We start from the raw sequence: 24187 nt of genomic DNA on the forward strand, positions 1-24187 counted from the left end.
GGAACATAAGTTCCTGGAAGAAAAGTCTACTAAAGGCTGTTAGATACAGAGATATTACTTCTGCCATAGGAAGTCCCTAAGCTGAAAGTTTTTGGAAGTTATCAGAGAGTGTTCTAGAGAACTTTCACTAGATGCTTGCTTTTGTTTTCATAGTCTTCAAATATTTGTTGTTTGCTGCTCTAAGCTAAAGTGCGGGGTAGGTGGGCTTCTGATCTCACACCAGGACAGTCATTTTTGTTCTCTCTAGCACTCACCACAAGTTTTAACATTATGTCATTTTGCAGTTTGCTTGCTTCCTTTTTTTTCCACCTTTTAGAATCCCTCTGGCATGTCCCTGGACTTTGTGGTGGCTCCCTCAGCCACCTCAAACTCTACGTGCAGTTTAGCACTGGGAACAGAGGGAAGAAGTCATCTGAATAATGAGCTCATGGCTAGTCAGACACAAGTTGATATATGGGGTAAGCACACAGATTGGAATTCTTTCATAACATCTTGATTATGAAAAGATAACCATGATATTTATATCTCCCTAGTTACTTGTAACACCCTCTTACCATGGGGGGAAATGTTTTTGTTCTGTTTTTAAAGCAACATTCCCATTTAATGTTTCATTGTGTGCAGGTTTTTTAATACCAGTTGTTTTGTGTCTGACTTAGGTGTTAAAAAAGTCTCAGCATCCCAGTTGGAGTAGATTTTTAGTGAATTCTCTCAGGAGTATTACCCCAGTAAGCTCAAGTGATCATTTCCATGCCAGTTTGTACGTAATCGCAATCATTATTGGAATTTTATGTTTTGGTGGTGCCAAAGGTTAAGACTTATTATGATGAATTTGGGTCCAGAATGCTAGCAATTTCAGGTGCTTTCTTCATAGCCAAAATGAGTGGCTGGAGAGCTCTGAGAAACTTCCCTGCTTTCCAGTCTTGGTAAAGCCTGGTATTACAGTAATTTCCTGGAGGTGGAAGAGATTTGCTTTGATATCCATCTATGCTTTCCTACTTCAGAAGACCTGTACATCCCCTTCAGTTAGCACACAGTGCAGCTCTCTGCAGAGGTGAGAGCACTGAGTGTGTGGTATAATAGTGCTTAATGTTAACCACAAGCTTTTTATAGCAGAGCTCTTCTTAAATGTGAACATTTCCATACAACTTTTTTTCATGCTACAGGGTGTCAGATTTCAAAAGGCAGCACTATGGCAAGCCAGTGGTTAGTTTATATGATTACTCTGAAATTAGTAAAATGATATAGTGATAAAAATGTTGGCTTTGTGCACTGTAATTTCTTCCTGGAGTGATTTCTTAGGTTTACAAGTAGTTTTGTTGAAAAGTACAATAGTATTTTTCAGAAAGAACTTACAATGCAATACAAAATATTTATTTTCATTACTTGTGTTGTTTTACTGATTTTCTTAGTTGGCTTTGTACTTGAGGTTCAGTGACAAATTGTAACAGATTGGGATATAGCAAATTAAGTATTTAACAGCTATATGCTCTTTTCTTTGTATCTTGTATTCATGGAATGAGTCCTCAGACAAATTTTTTTTCCAGTAGGGGGACAAAACAAGTATCTGGTTATTCTATTCACAAATAAAATGCATCATACTTTAAAAGCAGAAATTTTAGTTTTTTATTGTTACATCTTCTGCAGACCTTCTATTCTGAAGTGTTGAGCCACATTTCTTTGGAAACATGACAGCAGCTGAGAATTGTATATTTGCCAGATGTGACTCTGGACATTGATCTGGATGGTTAGAGCTACTTTTCCATAGGGAAAAGGGTACAATCAGCCTTGGGAACCTGTACTACAATAATCCATTGCTTTGAATGAAATAATTTCAAAGAAAGAGATACCAGCTGATTTTTGTTTTCTGTCTTTGAGTTGGGGCATGGGAAGAAGTTTTGTACTGTGAAAGCGTGAGCTCAGACTGGCAGTGTCCATGCAGCGTTACAGCGGCAGTAAATGAGGCTGATGGAGGCTCACACACAAGTGGTGAGATTACTCACTCATGGATGAAAATTCTGTGTTTGGGCAATCTCTAGGCATGGCAGAAGGCAGGTCTGTCACAAATGGCTTGTTGATTTGGGGTCTATACTGAGTAGATAGTTACTGTCCTTGGGTGATGGGTGGGCTGAGATTCGTCCGGACTTAAGGTTTTTTGGGGTTTTGGGTGCATTTGTTTCTTAATTATTATCATTAGCTCAGTGCTCAGGCATTTCTTGGACATTTCACAGAAAAGCGTTGCAAGTGCCATGCAACGCTAAGCAAGAGGCAGTGTGAGCAACTTCCTCTACATTGGATAAAACAAGTGATTCCTAGGAAGTCAGGGATGGGCCCTTTATGTTGTTCCTATGGGGAACGATTCCTCATACTTCTGGGCAACAGTGTAAGGCTCTGGCACATTCTTGTTCTGCATGTGTTACTGCTGTGCTACTTGATAGAAGTTAAACCTGCTTTATGCAGCAATCCTTGTTCTGAGACTTGAGAATTGCCTGTTTCATAATTACAGTGCAAGTTGTAAGAGTGTTCATCTAATGCAGTGTACTCTTCAAAAAAACCACTCTAGGTGTTATACACTTTGCAAAGGAAAAGGAAAAAAACAGCAAAAAACAAAAGCCCCGTAAAATACCCAGGGAGAGTGAACAAAAAAATGTGTTCTCTAATTTAAAGTGATCTGGAGTCTTCTCGAGTTCATGAACCAGCACCGCCGTTTGATGTCAGCAGAACTGAGCGGAAGCGTGTGGTTTGTGAGCTCGCTGCTGCTGTGGAGTCACAACTCCTCGCTGGCTGTGGATGGGCTGTGCAGGGCAGACCACAGTGCAAACCTGCTGATTGTTTGGCCCCAGGATTGAGACCCCGCCTCAAATGGAAGCGTCAGCTCCTTTACCCAGTGCCATGCTGTACGTTGTGCTGCGTTTCGTGCCAAGGATGGAGACAGACCACGATAAACGTAGAAGTGGGCAAGAACGTCTGCTGCCTACTTGGCCAGATAGCCTCCATCATAGGAGGGAGGAAGAGAAAAAGCAAGCTACATTCTTGGACAGAGAAGCAAGCTGCTGCTGGAAAAGAAAAAAAAAAATTAACAGTATTGCCTCATGTTCCTTCAGCATGTGACCAGTTACGGCAATTGCTGATTGTCTACATACCGGGAAAAAAAATGCCCCGTAGTATAAGTTCCCAGTCTCTACTTCAGGTCATTACAAAGGTCTAAAGGCAGTTATTAAGGAAGTCAATCCAACTTTTAAATAATCCTTTGCTGAGCAAGAAAAAATCAGAGAGGACAAGGGATTGTTTCAGGGGGGTTTTATGATCTGTACTGAGCTTTAATTTTTTTCCATTGTGTTTGGATTAGCTGAATGAGATGATGTCTCTCATTCTTTAAAACTAGCTTTTTAAACTATTATGAAGCAGATAGAAAAGAAGCAATACAAGAGAGGCCACAGAAGACTTGCAATGCCCGTTTAACACTTTAATTGTAAGAGGATGCTGCAGTGTATTCTGTATTTTAGAGTAAGGCTGCTTCTGGGTATAGAGAATCTGCATCTGGAACGGATATTTAAAGTTGAGGTGGTCAATTATGGTGTCTCAGGGACAGGGACACATGCAGGGATTGCTTGGGGAAGTTTGGGGATTCTTCTTTTCTCACCTCTTCCAGCATGATAGGCTTTCTTTGCCCCAGTCTGTACCTTTCAAACTGACAAAAAAGAATTTAAGGTATACATGTGTCTCTAACATGATTGCCTTTGTTGCAAAGAAAACAATATGAACAATATGCAGCAGCAATGCAGAGATTTCAGCCTAAGTTCCCATTCCACAGAGTGTGCTTTTGCTGAGCAGTACTAGAAAGAACTTCTGGGAAAAGAGTTTTCATTCAATTAATTGATACTATTTAAATAATTCTCATATTGAAGAATAAAAATACATAAAGCTTGGTAATAATGTAAATAAACAATACAATTATTCTATATATTGTATGCAAAATATAAATAATTTTATGTCTTCCATATATACATATATGTATAAAATATTTCCATTTAGCCATCTACCTGTACACAAAATAGTGAGCTTATTACAAACTTCTTTCTTATTTATTTCATTTCCTTTGGGATTAATTTCTATTTATTCCTGGTTCTTTTCATCATGAGGTATCTGTCCATTGAGAAATAGGGAAGATTTGAGTAGATGTATGTGGATAATCCTCTGATGTGGCTGAAGAATACTGTTAAGTCTGTGCACATCTATGCAGGTCTAAAACAAACTATTTATTCAGGAGAGGTTTTTTTAGTGAACAAATTGCATTTAAAAAATGAGAGGTTTCTCCTGAAAACATATATATATATATGTATGTGTATATATATATATATATATATATATATATATCCCCATTTTTGCTTTATGGAAATAGCAAGTAGCCAGTAGTTCATGCATTACCCATGTAAAGATATGATGAAATAATGAGTATTTCATCAGGAAAGCTCTAGGCCATTATAAAGATACTCAAGACATGGAATGCATAATCCTAGCAAAACCAAGCTACACGTCATTTTGGGTATCAGTAAAACCTACCTGCCTTTAAAAAAACCAAAAAACCTGATCACATGTCTGCTCAGGAAAATAAAAATAAAACCATAAACCTCAAAGTTTCTGCAAATGATTTGCTGCTAACGTCAGTGGTTTTTTTTAGAGAATGAGATGTTTTAGATCAAGCAAACATTCTTCTGACATTGGTGACGTAATGGTCTTGTGTTCAGAAAGATTTCCTGTTTACTTTGGATCTGAGCACAGACATCTCAAGAAAGAAGGTGCTAAAATTTTCATTACACATCTGTCTATAAAGACAGCCCAAACTGTTCTGAGATCTGTAGTAAATTTATATACATTTTTTTCTCTACAAAAAAAGTGGATAAGTAACAGTTGAAAAATCTCGTAAAATCAGTCTCAGTTTGCTGACCAAGCTAATTCCTCCGTTTTAATCCTGTAATGCAGAATATTATCAGGCAATGTCAGTTTGGCAGCCTTCTGAGCTATTTTCATGCTCTAAACTGGGAGCTTTGTTAGCAAATGCATCTGAAGTCAAGGGACTAGGTGTCCCTTAGAGATGAATTGCTGCTCCCCTAAATCTGGGGAGCTCACAGATGGCAATAAGGTTTCTTTGTGGTGAAGTTCAGGCCTTAGTTTTATGCTGTAACTTTTCATGAATTTTCTGTTTCAAATAATAACTTCTGTGAGTGTTCACAGTAGAAGCAACACATCTTGTTCATAATTTATATTTAAATGTATCCTTTTTTCCCAGAAGGCAGAGATCATCTGGCTGTTGTTTTATTTTCCTAATTATAAAATAACAGAGATTATATTTAAAGCTTGCTGCATCTCTTCCTAAGCCTTTGAAAATATGAATACATCAATCTCCCTTTAGCTATCCACTCTCTAAAGAGTGGAGGAGTCTGTTGTAAAACAGACCATGGTGAAGATCTTGTATGGACTGAGATCAGAAATAAGTATGTTTGAGTGTTTCATTGTTTCATTTTGCTTTTTAACTCTGTATGGTTATATTTTGAGAAACAATGTCACAGATGTGGAAACTTGCTTCATCTCCATAATATAACTGCTGAGCAGTCTAGATAGAGACTGAAGCTGTGAATTCAGATCAGCACAACTTTGCTGCCAAGGCAGGAGGCATTATTTGATGCCTTGGTGATAAAAATCTAATAGAAGAAAAATACAGACTGTGGTAAAGTCACCAAGTGGATTTTGGTCTGTTTTGATGGTCTGTAGGAAATGAGATTACTGGTTGGTTTTGTTAGCTGACTTCATTAGATGTGTGTCCTGTGAGTATAAAAAGTGTACTTCTAAATGTGCGATTGTGATACCAGCATAAGAAAAACCCAACATCAGCACATGCTTTGGCATGAAATTATTGTGTGTTTAGAGATTCTGCAAACATTCTCTTAATCTGGTGGGTAAGAAATTGCTGCTTGTGGAGCTGTTAGGGAGTTTACATTGGCACTAGAAGCCAAAACTGGATCTAGGAGGGCACATTTATGACAGTGACAAACACACAGGCAAGATAATATACAGCATATTGTAAGAAAAATATGGGATTTCGCTTTTACAAAAATGGAGGAGGAAGGAGCATCTTGCTGCCATCTGCATGAGAATGGATTTGGGTTGGTGGGAAGCACTCACCAGAGGGGAATGTCCTGCAAGAGTCAGGCTGGGTCCTGTGGATCAGTGGTCTGAATTAACATGGAGCAGGTTTAATAGTCTCATTCATGGCTTTTACCTCACTAACTGTGTGCAGAGGGTCTTGGTGCTCTGGGTTCTGTGCTGACAGCACAGAGACACCAAGCAGCACTTGTGTGAAGCCAGATGGGGCTCATGGGGCTTGGCAGCTCAGCTGGCTTCCAGGTGTAACCTGTCCCTGGATGCAGTGGGTCTCCAATTGCCCAGGGCTATGCCTGAGCTGAGACAGCTCCAAGCCGACTCTGTCTGTGGCGTGGGTAATTTGCAAATTGCATAACACACCTCTGCAGTGTTTTAGTGGTAACTGTAGAAAAAGAGAGAGGGAAATGCAATGCAATATACATTTTAAAACAGTGCTTATCAGTAATTTAACTTGTAATGTATTTGATGCCACTTAAATTGGTTTTTTCCAGGCAAAAACTGCTTCTCCAAAATGCAGATGTTCCTGTTATCATGAACACCTACTTTAGTCAGAAGGTGCTACGCAGTGAACATTCAGAAGCCAGAGAGAAGACATATGGTCTTACAAAGATGCTTATCAGGAAGAATATTATATCTTTGGCACAGACCTTCAGACTTGATGACGTCAATGATAAGATACACCAGGAATCTTCAGATAATCAGGTATGGTCCATTTGGTTCACAATTAAGCACTTGGTAAGAAGTTAGTGAGCAGATGTTTGGAAATCATAAGAAAAACAAAAGTTCTAAATTACTGACCTGTTTGGTTTCCCCTTTCATTTAGTCAAGGCTGAATAATATACAGTGTTTACTTTAATAATATTTTCTTAGTGGAGGCTCTTGGTCCATCCAAGTGCTGAACTGCTGTGAGGTTATTTTGCTGAAATCTCACTACTGTGCTAAATAGTAAATATAACTAGATTTTTCATTGATTTTTCTCCTATTCTTTATAGCTGAATAGCTAAAAAAATAGCTGTTTTCTTGTAAGTCACTCAAAATACTATCTAAAATAAATACTCCTTTTCCCTATTCCTATGCCTTAACTCATTTGCTTATAGATCCTAGCCTTTCTTTAAAGCATCAATTGATAACATCACCCCCCTTTCCCAACCCTTCAGTTTATTTTCCTACTTTGACTTTATTTGTATTAAAATGACTACTGACTCTACATTTCTGTAGCTGTGGTTGTACAAGCTGAGGTATTTTAAGAGATTTGTTTTCTTCACAGTGTGTGCCAGCACTTTCTGAAAGTAAGGCCTCTTGTAAAAGCTTTATATTGGCTACCTAAATGATTCTTAATATTTGACAAGTTTGGCCCTTCAAGTTTGAAGAACCATGAGTGTCAACATTTTGTGTTTGCTTTATATATAATTCCCATTATAGGCCTGGGAATTAAAAAGTTACATAAATCAAATCCTAATTGAATTTCTTGCTTCAACTCTAACTTGTAAAAAGCTTCTACGGTGGTATTTGAAAACCAGAACAATTTACTTGTTCCCCTCATGGCTCCTAACAAACAAACCACTTCATTTAGAACTTGGTAGACAAGTTTTATTGCAACCACTTTGTAGACAAAGAGCAGTGTCCTACCACAATTTTCTTGTAAATACTGCAAATCCTCCTTCTTTATTGGTGTATAATACTTATGGCACAGTCGGTAACTCTCTGAAAACCTTTCTTCACACACAGCTTTTTATAAAAACAGGTTTCATTGTGAAAACAGAAATTTGGCTCATGCTGCAGAGGGACCTATATATATAGACCATGTTGGTCTATGCTTGCATACAATCTTTATCAAGAAAGATTTATTTTAAAATTAAGATAAATTACATTTCTCTTTTGGATTAAGGCAAACTGTAGCATTCATGAAATTTATTTTGCAAGTTTGTAAGGTTTAATTAATAAAATATGTTTTGAAAGTAGTGGAAAAATAAAGTTTTGGCTTTAAAAGTTTTGTATTTTTCATTAATAATCTAATTCTTTTACACTGAAATATTTTCCATTGAAATGTGTAAGTCTGAGGACTAGCTTATTAGTCTATAAAACTAGACACCTGTTCATTTCCAACTTTGTTTAAAAGTCTGGAAGCATTCAAGATTAATTTTAGCCTTTTTTTAAGAGGAGGAAGGAACAGAACACCAAAATAAAACTCCATTCAAGGGGAAGAATCATAAGGGCTAATATCAGTTCTGTTCTGCTGCTGGTGTCACCTTCATCTCTCAGGGGCTGTGTTAGCTCAATTCAGAGCACCAGTTAAATACAGGAGCACACCTTGTGTGCAACTCTCTTGAGTGTTTGTTGAAAATACACAATAAATAACTGGCCACTAGTCTGTAAGTTACTTTAGGAGCAGCAAGTATTTCAAAATTGGTTTTGCACTTGCAACTTGATTTTTCGTGAGGGCATCTTCCTCTCTAGTTCTACATAATTTCATTTCTCTGGAATGTTTCTCTTAATGGGTTTTCCTTCACCAGGTTCCTTGTGCTCCACAAACCCATAACAACGGTGATTCAAAACAGCATCCCTTAGCAGTGAGTGCTGTTAATGATTCTCTGCTTGAAATGGTGGAAAGCCAGGGAGCAGTGGGATGGAGAGAAGTGCAGGTCCAAGTTGTTATCCAAAGGGTGTACTGTTTGCCTGCAAGAGAAGGGTACAGAAGCCAGACTCATGGAAACAGGCCTCTTTGTGCAGCACCTGTCACGAATTCAGATCCACCAAATGTTAGGTGAGTAATGAGATGCATGGGAACTTTTTTGTTGAGGCTGTGATATATGAGAAACTAAAGAGGAGTGAGTTCAGAAATGTCATTCTTGGTTGTCAGCTCATGGGGAATAAGCACACTCAGCAAGGAAGGCATGGGGCTGTTGTTGGGCGTGGTGTAGTTCTTTAATAGGCATAGTGTGACACAGAAGTAGTCCTGCCCAGAGAAGGGAAGGGTCTGTCTATAGTTTATGTCATCCACAGATGACAGGAAGATTGAAAATGAATTAATGAGAAGCTAATTGAGAACATCATATACTGTTCCTTGAGTTTCACAGAATTGTTGTTACATCCCACTTGCCTATTTCAGTCTCTGGTATGCTCTGCTAGTGAGTTATGCTTGTGGTCTTTTGAAACACACAAAAAATACATAGACACAGAAATGAAGAGCTTTTCTACAATGAGGATTTTGCACAGATGCTATTAGAGAAACATAGGTGTATACTTCCATTGTGAAGTCACTGGAAAAAGATGCTGTTGACTTCTGAAATCTGGAGGCCACAGCAGTTAAGATTCCTCTGCAGTAAAAAGTGTTGTGGTGTCAAAACATAACCAGCAGTGCAGAAACATTACACGCAAACCTCATGGATCACACAGCTTTCAGCCAGTTGTTTTAGCCTCTTATGTTTTAGTCTTTGCATCCTAACACTGTCCTCTTTACAGTGGAGGGAATCAAGAATTGGACCTTGTTTTCTTAAATACAAAAGATATGGCAAACAGTTTCCTTTTTTGACCAATACTGAGCCATTGAATTCTTTCCTTCTTCTTTCATGATTCTCAAGGTTTGAGACCAAAGCCTGATTTCGGTCTTTCTCAGCAATCTTGGGTCTGAGATAGCTGAGTCTGTTATGGCATTTTCCCTTTAATTTTGCACTGACTTTTTGTTCATGCAGGTTTAAAATATTCAAAGGTAAGATGTATCAGATTTTTTTTTTTTTTCACTCAGGAAGATCATTAAAGTAAGTTATAGTGGAAGAGCTTGTATTAAGGTTCTAAGTTCAGCCTTTCAGGGCATAAGCAAACATTTCTTCCTGCTGAGTTTGGGACTTGAATGGAGGTGTGCAATTAGTTTAACAGGTCCTGTTGAGAGCTCTCCAGATGTAATTTGCAATAGGCTTTGAAAGGTTTCTTCAAAGTTTTGAGTAATTTGAGTTCCTCTAAGCCACCCTGCAGGTGGATAGTGGTGTCCTCAATGGTCCTTCTTCTTGAGCTTTTGAAATACTAGAATCCTCTCAATTCTTGTGACCTTGCCTCTGGATAATTCACAGCACTCATTGATCAATAAAATTCCTCCAGAAGTAACTTAGGAAGATTATTCTTTCCTAAAATACTACCTTGGTCATCACTCACAGGAAAGTAATTATCAACAGCCTGGTCCCTGACATTTTTAGAGCTCTTTTACATATAATAGTTACACTGAACATTATTTTTAAAAAAGTAATTGATACATCTTGTTGTCTGGACTCATTGCTATGTATTTAATTAGTTCTTAATAAAACATATATATTTTTTAAAAAGTAAGAGGAGAAGTACTTTATCAGCCCACATCAATATGTGGCTTTGAGGACAGTACTCCTCAGTGTAGATTTTCTTCCAGAGGGCTACATTTGATCAAATGTCAGGGCACCTGACAGACTGTTATTCAACCTGATTTTTTCATTTCCAACTCTTAACCAAAAGTACACTCAACTTGCAGTCTCAACAGTTTGAGGTAGTTAACCTGCCTGAGCCCACACCCTTCACAGGAATGGGGTGAAAGAAAACAGAAATCTCAGATTGCACTTCTTATGTCAAACATGAAATAGAAATAAAATAAAAAATGAGAGCTTGTTGCTTTTGCGTACATGCTGTAGCTGGGTATTCTCATGTGCAGTTGTTAAACTGGTCTCTTGAAAGTTCCTCAAATTTCATAGAAATCTCAGCTCAGAAAACAGCTTGTTTGTTGTTCACAGCTATCAGACTGTGTTTTGGATCCTGAATCAAAAAACCAGCCCACTTTCTTGTTTGCAAAGAGGAGAACGAACACTTCTTTTACAGACTGAGGAATGAAAAACACCTCTTGCTGCTTTATCAGCTGCTATTTCCATGGCTGATAAACATCCACATGAGACTTCTCCTCTACCAAAAATGTCTGTGTCTGTCACCTGATAGTGAGCAAAAGGGTCCAACGCCCTCTGGCAGTCCTTTGAACCACCTATTGGCTTATTCTTTTGTAACAAAAAACCCTTACTTTTTCCTTTTTAAATTTCTTTCTGTGAAGTAAAACTGCCAGGAAAACAAGGTTTGTATTTTATGAGGCAAGATGAGTTAGATTATTCATTGTTTCATAGACAAAAATTTCTAAATAGATATCAAGATAGATTAATACCTAATTGATTCATATTTTAAACAGGCTGTTGTATTGCATATCTCCTTTTATAGCACTCCACAATAACCTAGATGCTGCTGTCACAGGGAAGCATGAAAACCACCACAATAAGCTGAAAAGAAGCATGAAATTAAACGTGAAGTAGGGGAAGTAATGCATTTGGTTCAAGGCATCCAGTTTCTAGTAAGAGAGTAGCAAATTGTGGGAGAAACTTCTATTTTGATTGTAAGGAAATGGATTAATTTAATTGATTAAAACTAACACTTGTGGAACATAGAAGCTACAGGGCTGCCTATGAGCATCTAGCATTTATTGTTCATAAATAACACGTGTGGAATATGGCCTTTTACTGATAGACAAGGGGATATGTTTGAAGGGTTGAAGTTGGCTCAGCTGAAGTATTCAAAGCATTTTCCAAGGATGCTGAGAAATCTTTGCAGAGACTGAGGAGTTCTCCGGCTTCTGTTGTGCATAAATTGGATCCACATTCCCTGTATTATTGTTGAAATATTTGCCTTTCCCCCCGTAACTAACTGCTCTTGCAAATGGACTTTTCATGCTGAAGGAGTTTCTTGGGGAAAAAAAAAAAAAAAACAGAAGAAAATATGGCTAGCTGTGACTGTCTGCCCATTTCCAGCATTCCTGGCATACTTTTTGCTGCCTTTTCCCCTCTGATGGCAGAGAGATACTTTTGTTAATGACACAACACATGTTTGTCTGAACCCAATTGTTTTGATTCTTTTCTGAAAATGTCCTGGCTTACAAGTATGAGGATCCCAAAGAGACTCCTGTCAACCTGAGGAGCTCACTGGCTCAGAGGTGTCTGACTCACTGAGCCGGCCTTGTACTTTGTGTTCCTGGGATAAAGCAGTGTATAATTTGGATTTTGCTCCTGCCAGTATCTGTTTGTTTTGAGCAGGCCACGTGAGTTTAGTAAAAAATAGAGCTGGTCAGTTTTGTGCCTTAAAGGACAGGGCTGGGTGTGTGGTTGTCAGTGTAACTGAAATAGATGCACTTTTAGGACTATTAGGCAGTTAAACTGGTCAGAGCACTCGGAGGATTTGTGTGAGGAGGCTGGACAGAAAAGGGTGTTGTCATGAAGGAAGAACTAACCACTGCTGGTAGAAAACAATGTTAGCTGTAGCTGTGAATCCACACTTTAAAATCTGTGGGTGACTAGACAAATTTTCCATTCACTTCTCTTGGCAAGTTTTGACCTATTTCCTACCTGAACAAAGCCTGCTATAGCTTTCTATTCCAGGAACAAAAGAAAGACCATACATTTACTTTAAAAATTAGTGTGATCTGCATCTCTGCACTACTCATCTGTAGTTCTTTCAGTTTTGCTCTTTATTTTGTTTTCCATTTGCCAGATCACAGAGCAGTGGAAAGGTCTGCCACCATGCAAGCAGGACCCTTGGGGAGCAAAATATTTAGAAGAGATGAGGATTTGTTTGAGTGGCTGGAAGAAATAGAAGTGAGGAAAATCACATTTCTCTTTCTGAGCAGGCCCAAAGAAACATGATAGTCGGTTGCTGTAATTCATTGTGGTCTAACAAGTTGTTGCAAGTTTCCAAGTAGTTTGTTCATATGTAATTCTTTGTAAAACACTTTTATTGGCAAGTGATGATCCTGTAGAACTAATTAATTTCTTAGTTGGATTTCCTTTTTTCTCCCTCTTTTTCTTCATCCAGTGATCTTTGCTGTTTATCTTAACACAAATCTAGTCAATGGGTTAACCTGTCTGGCAACATGCACGACTAAAATGGAGTGTCAGATGCTGCAACTAGCATTCCAAGGAGATGGATTAATACATTGTAAGGTTGTCCCTCTGGTATGGAAAACATACCTTAAGTTTTATAAAGCATAGTGAAATTAACAACAACAACATAAAAATCTCTGGAGGTATTCTTATTTGAAAAGAGCCCAGATTGGAAAGGACTGTCATGAAAGATCCATGTTCACAGATGCTAACATCTGTCAGAATGTTTTTTGTGGCTGACTTAAATCTGTTTACAGCATTCCATTTGTTTTTTGTGTTTTTTTCAACAAAACATTTTAAATGGAATGGTCATAAATGCAAGTTTTAAAAAATTACATTATGTTTCTGGGATGTGATTTTTCAAGTGGAAAATAAACAGGAAATAAGTAACTGGAATGCAGTAGTGAGTACTCCATAAACTAAAAGGTTTCTCTCTTTTTTCCCTTTTCAAATCCTTCTCCGAAGTGAAGATACTGCTCTTAATATTCTTGCAAAGTAGTCTAATTGCTACTTGACAGACTTATAATAGTTCTCCTAATAGCTGTGGTTCCAGCTCTAGTAACTGGTTTCTGCTTTGAAGTCTCTCTCTTTTTTATTCACAGTAAAGACTGCCTGACACTTGGATTATTCCCTTTTGCCTCCACCCTGCTCTATTTGTAATTCTTAAACTGCAGCCACCAAAACGGAGAGTAAGGACAAAAGACTGTTGGAAAAACAGCTTTAGTATCACTCTGTCCAACTAATACTTTAAATTGTCTTATGTAGTTAGTAACACTGTAGATTCCCCAGGCTGTTGTCTGGATAGCCCTGAAAGTCTGTTTTCCCTGCTGATGCTGCACACAACTAGATGGAACTTGGGCTACTTCCAGTGCCACCGTAGTACAACAATTTGTTAATTTGACATTGCTGTTTATTTTTCAGTGCTAAGTATTTACATAACCTTATTCTGTCCAAAGGCAAGGTGAAAGCACTGTTATCTGATATACTCTGTACAAATGAAAAAAAAAATGACCCCTCAATGTACACCAGCGTTTTTCGTCCCGGTCCCGGGAATAGGCAATTAAACAATTTGCTGTTGTTCTAAAATCTGTCAAGGCAGTGGTAAAAAATGCTGGTGAAGAAAAGAGGCTCAAGAAGACGATAGCCAGTCCAGACCACAAGTGTGACAGAGATTCAGTCTCCCTGGAAAGCAAATGGACAGGAATAGAAACAAACTATTAGATGGCTAATACTGTGTGTGCAGACTCCTGTATGCATCTAGCAAAAAGGAGACACTGGTTGCTTTATTTCCTCCATACTCAAGTGCTTAGAGTGATCAGTTAAGCACCCATGTGCTCACAGAAGGCAGTCAGACACACCCCAAGCCTTTCTTTTTTGGTCAAGAAGGAGGAGTTGCCCTACTAACTGATGCATTCCCCATGATGGACAAATTGCAGAAATACCTGAGTAGCACAGAGACACAGGTAAGTGCTATAGAAGCATCATTATGTAGAGCTCTGTGTTCCCCACCACTTACCTTGTAACCACACAATTTCACCTCCCACCTCTGATGATCACATGCAGGGCTTTAGGAAGCCGGGGAAGCTTTATTGCACCTGAAGACCTCATTTCCCACTGCTCTTTGCTTCACGGCTGTATGCACCCAATTGGTTGTTTTGAGGGACTGGTTGTTTTGTAAATGGTGAGAATGGGAAGAGTAATGTGGTCCCTGTACATTATCCTACAGTAGAGACCAGTCTAGGGAGAAAAAAGCAAACAATTTGAAAATGTAATTTGCCAGCCCTAGAGCCACAATCGAAGTATGTGCTGTTGTACATTGGGTGGTTTCAAACAGGAATAGTAATTTTCCAGCACCTGTTATTTGTCAAGACTTACTGTAAGATGGCCTACATAAAAGGTATGGAATCTTACCCCCAGCTTTGACCTTCCCCCTGAATTTTTATATCTCTGAAAGTTACGTGGTTGATAGAACTGAGAGCAGAAATCTCCCATGTGTGTTTTGCACCTCTACATTTCACTGACTATACCACTTCCTGGAGGAAGTGTTAAAGTTGTGCTGAAGCTCTCAGAAACCTTTGTAAAAGTCAGATTGTGTCTCTGGAATTTGTTTTTCTTCTACCACTGTACCCAAAGGCAAGAACCTTGAGCAGTGACAAATGTTATAAATGCCTGGGTGGAGGTGAGCTAGCAGCTGGGAGAGAAATTTAACCACCTGAATATTGCACGGAATTTCTTTGCCACTGGGCAAGTAAGCAGTCTTTGTATGCACAGCCTTAAGTATCTGCAGAGGTAGTGCATGTGCAGAAAAACATCAGCACAGATTTTATGTAATAGCAATTTTCCAAAATGGAAGATTCTTAGAAATAACTTTCTATCATCAGCTTTGTAAAAGCTTCTGTTGTATGTAACAGATCAGTACTCCTTGGAGAAGTATTACAAAGATACTCGTTTGGGGAAAAGGAGGTCTTGAGTCTCAAAGAGTCAGGAATACACAGTTTTGTGCAATTAAGGGTATGCTGTATTAATTAAGACAGACTTTGAAAGGGAAAATATTGCTGAAACATAGGCCTGGACATCTATATTTTAAGCTCTTCTATGCTTTCTTTTATACAGTGCAAAACATGAAGGTACAGCAAACAATGCAAATAAAATAGAGCTCCTCAGAGAAGACAATTAGTTCTTTCAGTAAGCATTGTGGTTTAAAATTGGTATGTAAGTTAAAAATGTAAGAAGGTTATCTTATGTTCACGTGCCAGGTCCTGACTGATGGCTGCTGGTTTTGTTCTGTTTCTCACAGCCAAAGGCAGTCAGCAGCATCACACTGGGTAGGGATCTGCTGTGCTGAAATCCTCAATCTCATTTCAGTTAATGCTTCAACTCCCTCTTTGACTAAAGAGCACTTCACAGGGTTTGGAGAAGAACATGCTTCTCAAATGGGAAAAGTGATGAGCAAGGGCCTGGGATGGACTTAATGCATATTACAGTTTACAGGGTAATGGTTTCAGTGGGTTGGCAGTTAAGAGAGATTTATTTATTTTTTAATTTTAGTCCTACATTGAGAAATAAGTGGATTATTTAACTGATACATGCTGCCTGATATTTGTTCAAATTGGTTTTGTAACACACTGGATTTAGATACTTGATTGGAGGTGTGTGTTTGACTGCAGTGTGGACAGCATGCTTTACATGTGCCTGAGGCTAGGAGAGGATGCAAAGTGTACTTCAGAGGTGTTTCACATTCACCAGGCTGAGAGGGCTGGGGCTGTTCAGCCTGGAGGAGAGAAAGCTCCAGGGAAGAACTTAAAGCAGCCTTCCAGGACATAAAGAGGCCTTGCAGGAAGGCTGCACAGGGACTTTTTACAAGGACATGCAGTGATAGGACTACGGAGAATGACCTTTAGCTGAAGGAGCGTGGGTTTAGATTAGATATTTGGAAAAAACTCTTTACTGTAAGGGTGCTGAGACACTGAAACAGGTTGCCCAGAAAGATTGTGGATGACTCCTCCCTGGAAGTGTTCAGAAGCAGGTTGGATGGAGCTGTGAGTAACCTGGTCTGCTGGAAGCTCTGGATTTCCTCTCTGAGGCAGCAGCTTTCCCCACTATTGAATTCAAATATGATCTAGTCATGACAACTACAGATGTTCTTGTCTTTGTCCTATAACAATGGGATTATGCATTTTCCACTGCCTCTGAACAAATGCCAAAATTTGTAAATTCTGTTTGACATGAGGAAAAATGTGCAAGGAAATTAATTTGATTGGAACAAGTTATGTCGCATCTTCAATATGGAGCTATAAATTAACTGGCTGTATTAACATAAGTAGTGGGAAGTGGAAGACAATGTTAGCAAAGACACTCAGTGTCTAATCTTTCCAAAAGCGTTTTTAATGTCTTTATTTCTATTTAATTTAATGGTAAGTGGATATTTCCTTTCCAAGGGAGCTGAAAACTGCCAAAGCTTTCTTGATGCAGCTTGGGCTGTTTAGTCATGCTTGAAAATATCTGGGTCAGGAGCTCATCTATACCTTGGTGCTTCTGTGTATCTGAGTCACCTTTTTTATTTGGACTGCCAGGGTTTGTGGGAGAATTGTAGCAATAACATCCTGAGAGAACAGGTATTTGAAGTGGATGCATGAACAGTTAGGAAAATCAGTGTCTCTCAGGCTGTTTATGTTTCAGCAGTGCAAGTGGGAAGGGACTCTACTAAGGTTGTAGATTTTTAAGAAACCAGTTGGAAATCAGCTTATATGTACAAGGAGAAGGGGGAGAATTCAAAGCAAAAAGAGGTGTCACAGAGGTGTCACTTCTGGTTTAGTGGTTGCAACTTCAGCAAATCAATGAATTGCAATCAGGTAATTTATTTTTGAATGCTTGCAAGGGTTGCACCTCATAGGATAACCTCTGTATGCTAGATTTAGGAAACTCCTGCATAGACAAATGGGTTGCATTCTGTGATTTGTTTGATCCCTGCTGAATTTGGGGGTGATCTGCCTGATTGCCATTGCTATTTGGGTTATGCAAATCAGAAATAATAAAAAGTCATGCATTGAACAAAACCATGAGAAAGAAGAATCATTATATTTGGAAATAAGATTTTTTTTTAAAGATAAATATACTTTTGGGTATTTCTAAACTACTTTTTTTTATTAAGAACCCCAAATTTCTTGATTTTCCTTGCCTATAAAACTATTTCCATTATAAAAATGACAAGGAAAAATAAAAGCTAGGTATGATTCTTACTTATTAATTCAGGCTTGGGGTTAGCCTAGCATATTGGAAAGCAAACCAACATGCCTGGCCTCCCTGCAAAGACCTAAAGGATTTGTCTCTGTCTGAGGTCACCTGCTGAAATGCATAGAAGCAGATGGTGGCTTTCATGATAAAACCCTTTTAACAGAGCAGATAGACAGTCCAATACTCAAATAATAATGAAGATTTTGTGTGTGCATGGTGTGGATTTATAAAAATCGTTGATTGTTGTAGCACTTCAGTATCCTGATATTTTGGTCTGAATTTGCAACCTTTAGTTCAGCAGTCAAATAATAATGAAGATTTTGTGTATGCACAGTGTGGATTGATAAAAATTGCTGATTGTTGTAGCACTGATGTTTTGGTCTCATTTTGCAATCCTTAGTTCCATGGAGTAGAAATACATGCTTTTTTTTTCCTTTTCTCCATATGTCCTGGATAAACCTGTCTCTTTCCTTTTTTCCCCCTGCAATTTAGTTTTGTATTTGGCACAATGAAAACATACGTACTGCAGTAAGTTTTTAGAGCACACAGAAGTCCCGGGTGTAAAGTGTTGTTAAATTCCGTGCATGTCACTCACGGCCTGGGTGTTTTATTACAGCTGAAGCTGTGGCAGCACAGCAAAGTGGTATTTCAGCAAAACACAGGGATATATGGCAAAGTCGAGCTGCGTTTACTCCGTGGGTCAGTCCCTGGGTGAGCAGACATTTCCTGCCTTTATCCCAGCGTTCCCTGGAAGGCCGGGGCTGGGGTTGCGAGAGGGCACACGTGGTGTGTGTGTGTGTCTGTCTGTCTGTCCCCGCGCATCCCTGCACACGCTGTTCAGTAAACAAGCGGGGGAACCGGAGCGGGCTGGTTGGGAGCAGCGCGTTCATTCACACGGAGCCGCTCTTGGAAAGCGCTGCCTTTGCGCAGCCCTGACGTCCGGGCTGAGGGAAGCGGAGAAGGCAGTATTTATGTTTTCATTAATGCTTTTTATAGCTGCGAGCCAGCTGTAGCTAGTTAGCATTAGCCTAGGACATCTATTAGCGTGCAGACCTCTTACGCAGGATAAAGGGCTTCTGATGGAAACAGAGTTGTTACTCATGCTCCTCCCGGCTGCGTGTTTACATGGAGGCTGTTTGTGCTGACATAGGATATATATATATATATATATATATATATATATATATATATATATATATATATATATATACACATATATATTAGAACATATTAGAACAGCATGCACCTTTCTAACGAGCAAGTTTTCCAGGATTCAAGAGAATTTTGTATAAGAACTTCTAGTGTAGCAGACGCTGAGATTTGCACCTTTAAATGGCGTATTGCTTGTTTAAGAGCTGTTCTATTTAAATAAAGCTATGCAGATGCTAAAATTATTTTGTGTTTAGCTTTTAGGCTAGATTGTGAATAAACAGCATTCCTGCAAGTCTTGAACGCACCAGTTTGGACTGTCAAAGTTTTTGCTATGAATGATTTAAGTGGCTGGCAGTAGCACAGGGTGAATTGGACCTAAGGGTTGGTCTACAGAAATTGATGGCTCAGCTATCCTTCTGTACTGAGGTTTCTCCCAGTTTTTGCTTTCACGATTTTTTCCCCCTCTTCTTCTGGAAGCCAGTTAGTCAGGAGGGTATTTTAAAATAAGTAACAAAAGCGACTGTGAAAAAGAGAATGAGGAAGGCACGAGTTTTGTTTTTAAAGCTCCAGTATGACAAGCACCACGGTCTCTGGTATTTGCATCAATAAAACAATTTCCTTTCCTGGTCAGTCAGGGTTCCCCTTACAATTCTGACACCTCCATTCATCCAGGCAACCACAGAGATACTTAAAGAAAAGTAGGAAATTTTTTCTATACTCTGCTTTGCATTTCTGTAGAAGGTGTGGAACGAACTCAGTGCTTTCTCACAGATAATTTAGTCCTGCTAATAGTTAAAGCTTTGGAATGGAAAGTTTCAGCACTGACTTCCCGCTCAAGTAGTTTTCTTCTTCTGAAAGTAGATTGTACTGAAGACCATCATCTCTATTCCTCTTCTTCCCGGGTCTTTTGCCGCTACTTGCAGTGTGTTCTACAGAGAGAAAAGATTCCTTCCATGTGTTGTAAAACGATCTGAGCATGAATTTCCACTCCTCTTATCTTTGTCACAGTCCCACCAGTTGTCAGTGACGAACTCTTTTCAGTCAAGGGGAATTCAGAAAGTTCACTGTAAAAAGCTTTGTTTGCCTCTTTAAGCCTAACCTCATGAAAGTGTTGATTACATCATCTTCATGTCAGAATTATACCTTTATGGTTCACAAAAAGAAACTTTACAGCGCTATTCTTTTACATCTGCACAACAGAATCTGTGTGTGAAACTGCTGAGTAGCCCCACATGCCAGTGTAAACTCACATGGTTGAGCTATTGTCTTACATAGACAAAAAGTCGGGTTATCTCCCAAAATTGAATCACTTCTAATCTTCTGTTCAGATAAATTTCCTCCACCCATCCATTTAGGTACACCACCCTTAATGATCCACTTGAGAAGAATGTGACAGGCTCTTGAAAGCCCTGTGAGGCTGTGGAAGTGCAGCTCATGAATTATGTGTGTTCAGTGCCTACAGCCTTAGCCTCAAAACACAGGTGGGAAAACTTATGTTGGCAGTATCTAGACTTCCCTACAGATCATGTCTGTGATTTGGTTCTCTTTTGCCTTTACAAGTGTGGTCAAGGCACAGTTCGTCCTAATTTCAAAGTCAGCTGGTCTTTTGAGGACCAGAAGGATAATTTCTTACTCGGCAAAATTCAAGCTTTGATGTGCTCACATTCTTCCTTGTAATGCAAACCAGCAAACTTGTGGGGAATGTTTTGCGCCGTTCCTTAAATCTGCTGGAAGCTTGTTGGGTGTGATCTGATAGAAAACATTTTTGATCATTTTTACTATTCTGCTAAATGCTTCCTAAGCGTTAGGGCTTTTTATGCAGAAGGAAATGACCTATGTGGTGTCATCACATGCTGGCCCTTGGGCTTGTTTTGGACTTATTGTTCAGCCATTCAGGGTCCTTGGTCATTTGTTCCTCATGCTGTTGTGACTGAAACGAAACCTCTGCGCAAGAACTTAGTTGGAGGAATGTGGGTAATTGGGAAAAGCAGCTTTATCCAACCAAGTTTTCCCACAGAGATGGCTGGGACAACCAGCACCGTGCTGCTAGCTTTGGGTGATGTGGTCACAGATCATTGTGCCAGGTGCTGTATAGCCTAAAAAACCAATGTCTTTCTCCTCCAAATATTTGGCAAAGCTGTTTCTAGTGCTTTCTCAAAGTTCATACTTCTGTGTCATCCGTCTAAACAGAGCCAAATTTAACATAGCTAGATCTTGACTGCCCAGTCCTTTCCTTGAGTGAGTTGCCAGTTGTCTTTAATTTTTGGTTTTATTATATGGCTAGTTTTTCCAACGAGCAAGAACATGTGTGAGGGCAAGGAGGCATTTTTAACCATGGCAAGACACCTGGTTACAGCATGGATTTTCCCATTCCTCAAATGCTGTCATAGTCTAGGATAGTACGTAATTAGGTCCTGTAACAAAGTGAAATCATTTTTACTAAATCTGGCAGGAGATTTTTCACTTATTTTTGGATGGATTTTTCTGATTCCTTGAGGATTGTCTTTTTCTTGTGTGTTCTGTCCATGGGATCCTAATGAGGCACATGATACATGGGAGGCATGGATAAGAGAGAGATAAAGCTGTAATTTCTGTCATCAGGCAGTACTGGGTTGACAACTACTAATTTTATCTAATCTATTCACCATATACCTTACTCCTTATACTGAGTAATTGCCAGAAACTCCCTTCTTTGGCCCCTTTGCAAAACATTTAATGCATATTTTCTCTCTCTGTATGTGTCTGCATTGTGTTAGTGTATTTAATATCTGAGAAACAATTATTTTGTCTGCTTGAAAAAAAGAAATTATTGTCTTGGGGTTCAGATGTACAAATGGAATGGATGCTGAAGAAGAGGGAGCTTTAAGGAGGTATTGGAATTGGAGATCTTGTTGGTGTGTTTTGGAAATCTATGCATACACAGTACAAATCACTACAGTAAAGATAAGGCAACAGAAAAAATTAACTGTGATTTCTGTAGATTGTCTACATGGCCTTTTGTTCTTCACACACACACATTTGTTTCATCCATCTGCTGAAATTTGCTAAAAGCATGTGAGCAGTCTAAGCAAACTGCTGCATATCTCATGTGCCCAGTGTGATGGGGCATGAACCTGGTTAAGGTTTCTAGACATTCTGTTGTAGTTGGTACATGTGCCCATTGAAAAAGAAAAGATTATTCATATGGTGCTATTTACCAGTTACAATTTTTCATTTCTGTTTTTATTTGGAAGTGCTGAATTCAGATTTCAGATTAGTCTGAATTGATGGTCTCTCCTAAGATTAAAGTTACAGTGTCTATAAACCAATTGTCACTTCATGGTTTAACACGGAAAACTATCAAATAGAAACATTTTATGTACCAATGACAGACAATGTCTGAACTACTCCTTTACTCCCTTTGCCCCCAAGTTATCAGTGACCTCTAATTACCAGTTTCCTTCACCAGTTTAGTCCCATTTTCTCAATCACCCACATTTAAAATCTAAAAACTCAGATGTGTTTTTTTTTCTCAGCAGTACTTCTAGTGTGAGTCTTTTCTTGCAATAAGTCAGGTTCACAGGTTTTTTTCATCCTGTTGGCTGACCAGTCTTTTCCAAGTGAGGAAGGAGGAGAGAAGGCAATGTTGGAGGAGCATTTCCATACTGGGCACTTTAGGTGAAGCATGAATGTACAGAAAGGTGTTGAAATCTTGGGAGAAGCTGTAGGCAGTAAGTGAGAGTGATGGTCTTGTTGGGCAGCTTCCCATGGGAGTTGGCAGGATGGTGATTGGTAAAAGATGTGTAGGGTTAATTCTTTAAATGAGCAAGTGCTCAATTACTATTCCAGTCACTGGCTCTCCTGGCTTGTGTCTGCTAAACTATCCTGTAGGGAAGTGGGAAAATTAAAAAGAAATTCAAAGCAAGCCCTTTTTATTATGAAATTATGACATTTTTCATGTTGTCAACATAATTAGTTCTGAAAACTCAGAACCTTCAACCCATGCCTGCCACTCCCTTCCTCCACTGCCCCAGCATTGCAGAAAAATGCAGATAATCACAGTTTCCTTCTTTGCTGAGGCTTACCTGAGTGCAGAATTCTGGAGGAGATTAATGCCAAATACGTGGGGTGCACATTTAAACTCTGGTAATTTCCCACAGTAAAACTATTTCGTTATGCTCATCTGAAGGAATTTGAGTTTAGCTAGGGATTAGTAACAGAAACTTGTTCAGTGATATCTTGTCTGGTATTTTTCCCACTAAATGATTCTTGAATTACCTTTCATTTTCTGCTCCTGGCCTAGGGACTAAGAGTTCTCTGTTCATCTTCTTAGCAGCAGCACTCAGTAGGTGTCACACACTTCCTGACAAACCCCTCTGCTTCTGAGAGAAGAAGAGAGGGAAGACCCCCAGAGTGTGCTTGTGGAGAGGGCAGGAATGCCAGTGCTGTTGGGGAGTGGAGCAGAGGGGATGTTTGGGTGGGGGCCAGGGTGGCCATGGGGAAATGTGACCCCATGGGAGACTGCTGCGCTGGCAGGGCTGAGCGTGTGTGCAGGCACAGAGCGGGAGCCCAGAAAACATGTGGCTCCTGCTGTTGCTGAACCCCATGCTGCCAAATCTCCACGGAGGCCTCTAGTGTGGGTTCAGTAGCTTCTGGCAGCCAGGGGCTCTCTGCATTGCTCATTTGTCCTTTGGCTAGAGCTTGCAAAGCACAGCTCCATCAACAGCTTATCACATGCTCTGCTCCTCTCCCTGACGCTCTCCAGTAGCACATGCCCTTTCTCCTTTCCCCTACTTTGTGCACAGCTTAGTGTATGACCTGCTATGTCAGAGCATCCTCCGGTTTGCTTGGCTTCTTATGGCATGTAAATGCACTCCCTTCCCAAAGAACTGAAAATCTCTTCTTTTTAAGACCTGACAATTAAGGTGATTACAAAATAGCTTGAGGGAGAATTAATTCAAGTTACATCACTGGGGCCGTGCAATGTCTCAGCAAAGACTAGTTCAGCTCACAGCGAAAGTGTGTTTGAAAGCATGTGCAGTGTTTGTGAGCTGGAAACAACCCCTGCCTGTAGGTAGCCTGATATTTTTCCACTATGAAAAATTCTTGTGACCTTTTATTTGCAAAGCTGTTTCAACTCCATTGTTTGCTGTGGACGTTTGATGTTCAGAGGGGAATGCCCTCGAGGTGGGAAAATGCCTTGTTTTCTTTGGCAGCGGCTACAACTGACTCTA

General features: G+C 39.4%; 1 protein-coding gene across 1 annotated transcript in view; it reads left to right on the top strand.

Annotated features, from left to right (window-relative positions):
* The window catches only part of SPIDR (scaffold protein involved in DNA repair), a 196275-nt gene that overhangs the window by 120456 nt on the left and 51632 nt on the right, over window positions 1-24187 (top strand). Inside the window, 2 exon segments of the mRNA XM_036379007.1 lie at window positions 6651-6861; window positions 8673-8923. Coding sequence (XP_036234900.1) covers window positions 6651-6861; window positions 8673-8923 — 462 coding nt within the window.

This window comes from Molothrus ater, chromosome 1 (assembly GCF_012460135.2).
Source record: "Molothrus ater isolate BHLD 08-10-18 breed brown headed cowbird chromosome 1, BPBGC_Mater_1.1, whole genome shotgun sequence".
NCBI classification, from domain to species: Eukaryota; Metazoa; Chordata; class Aves; order Passeriformes; family Icteridae; genus Molothrus; species Molothrus ater.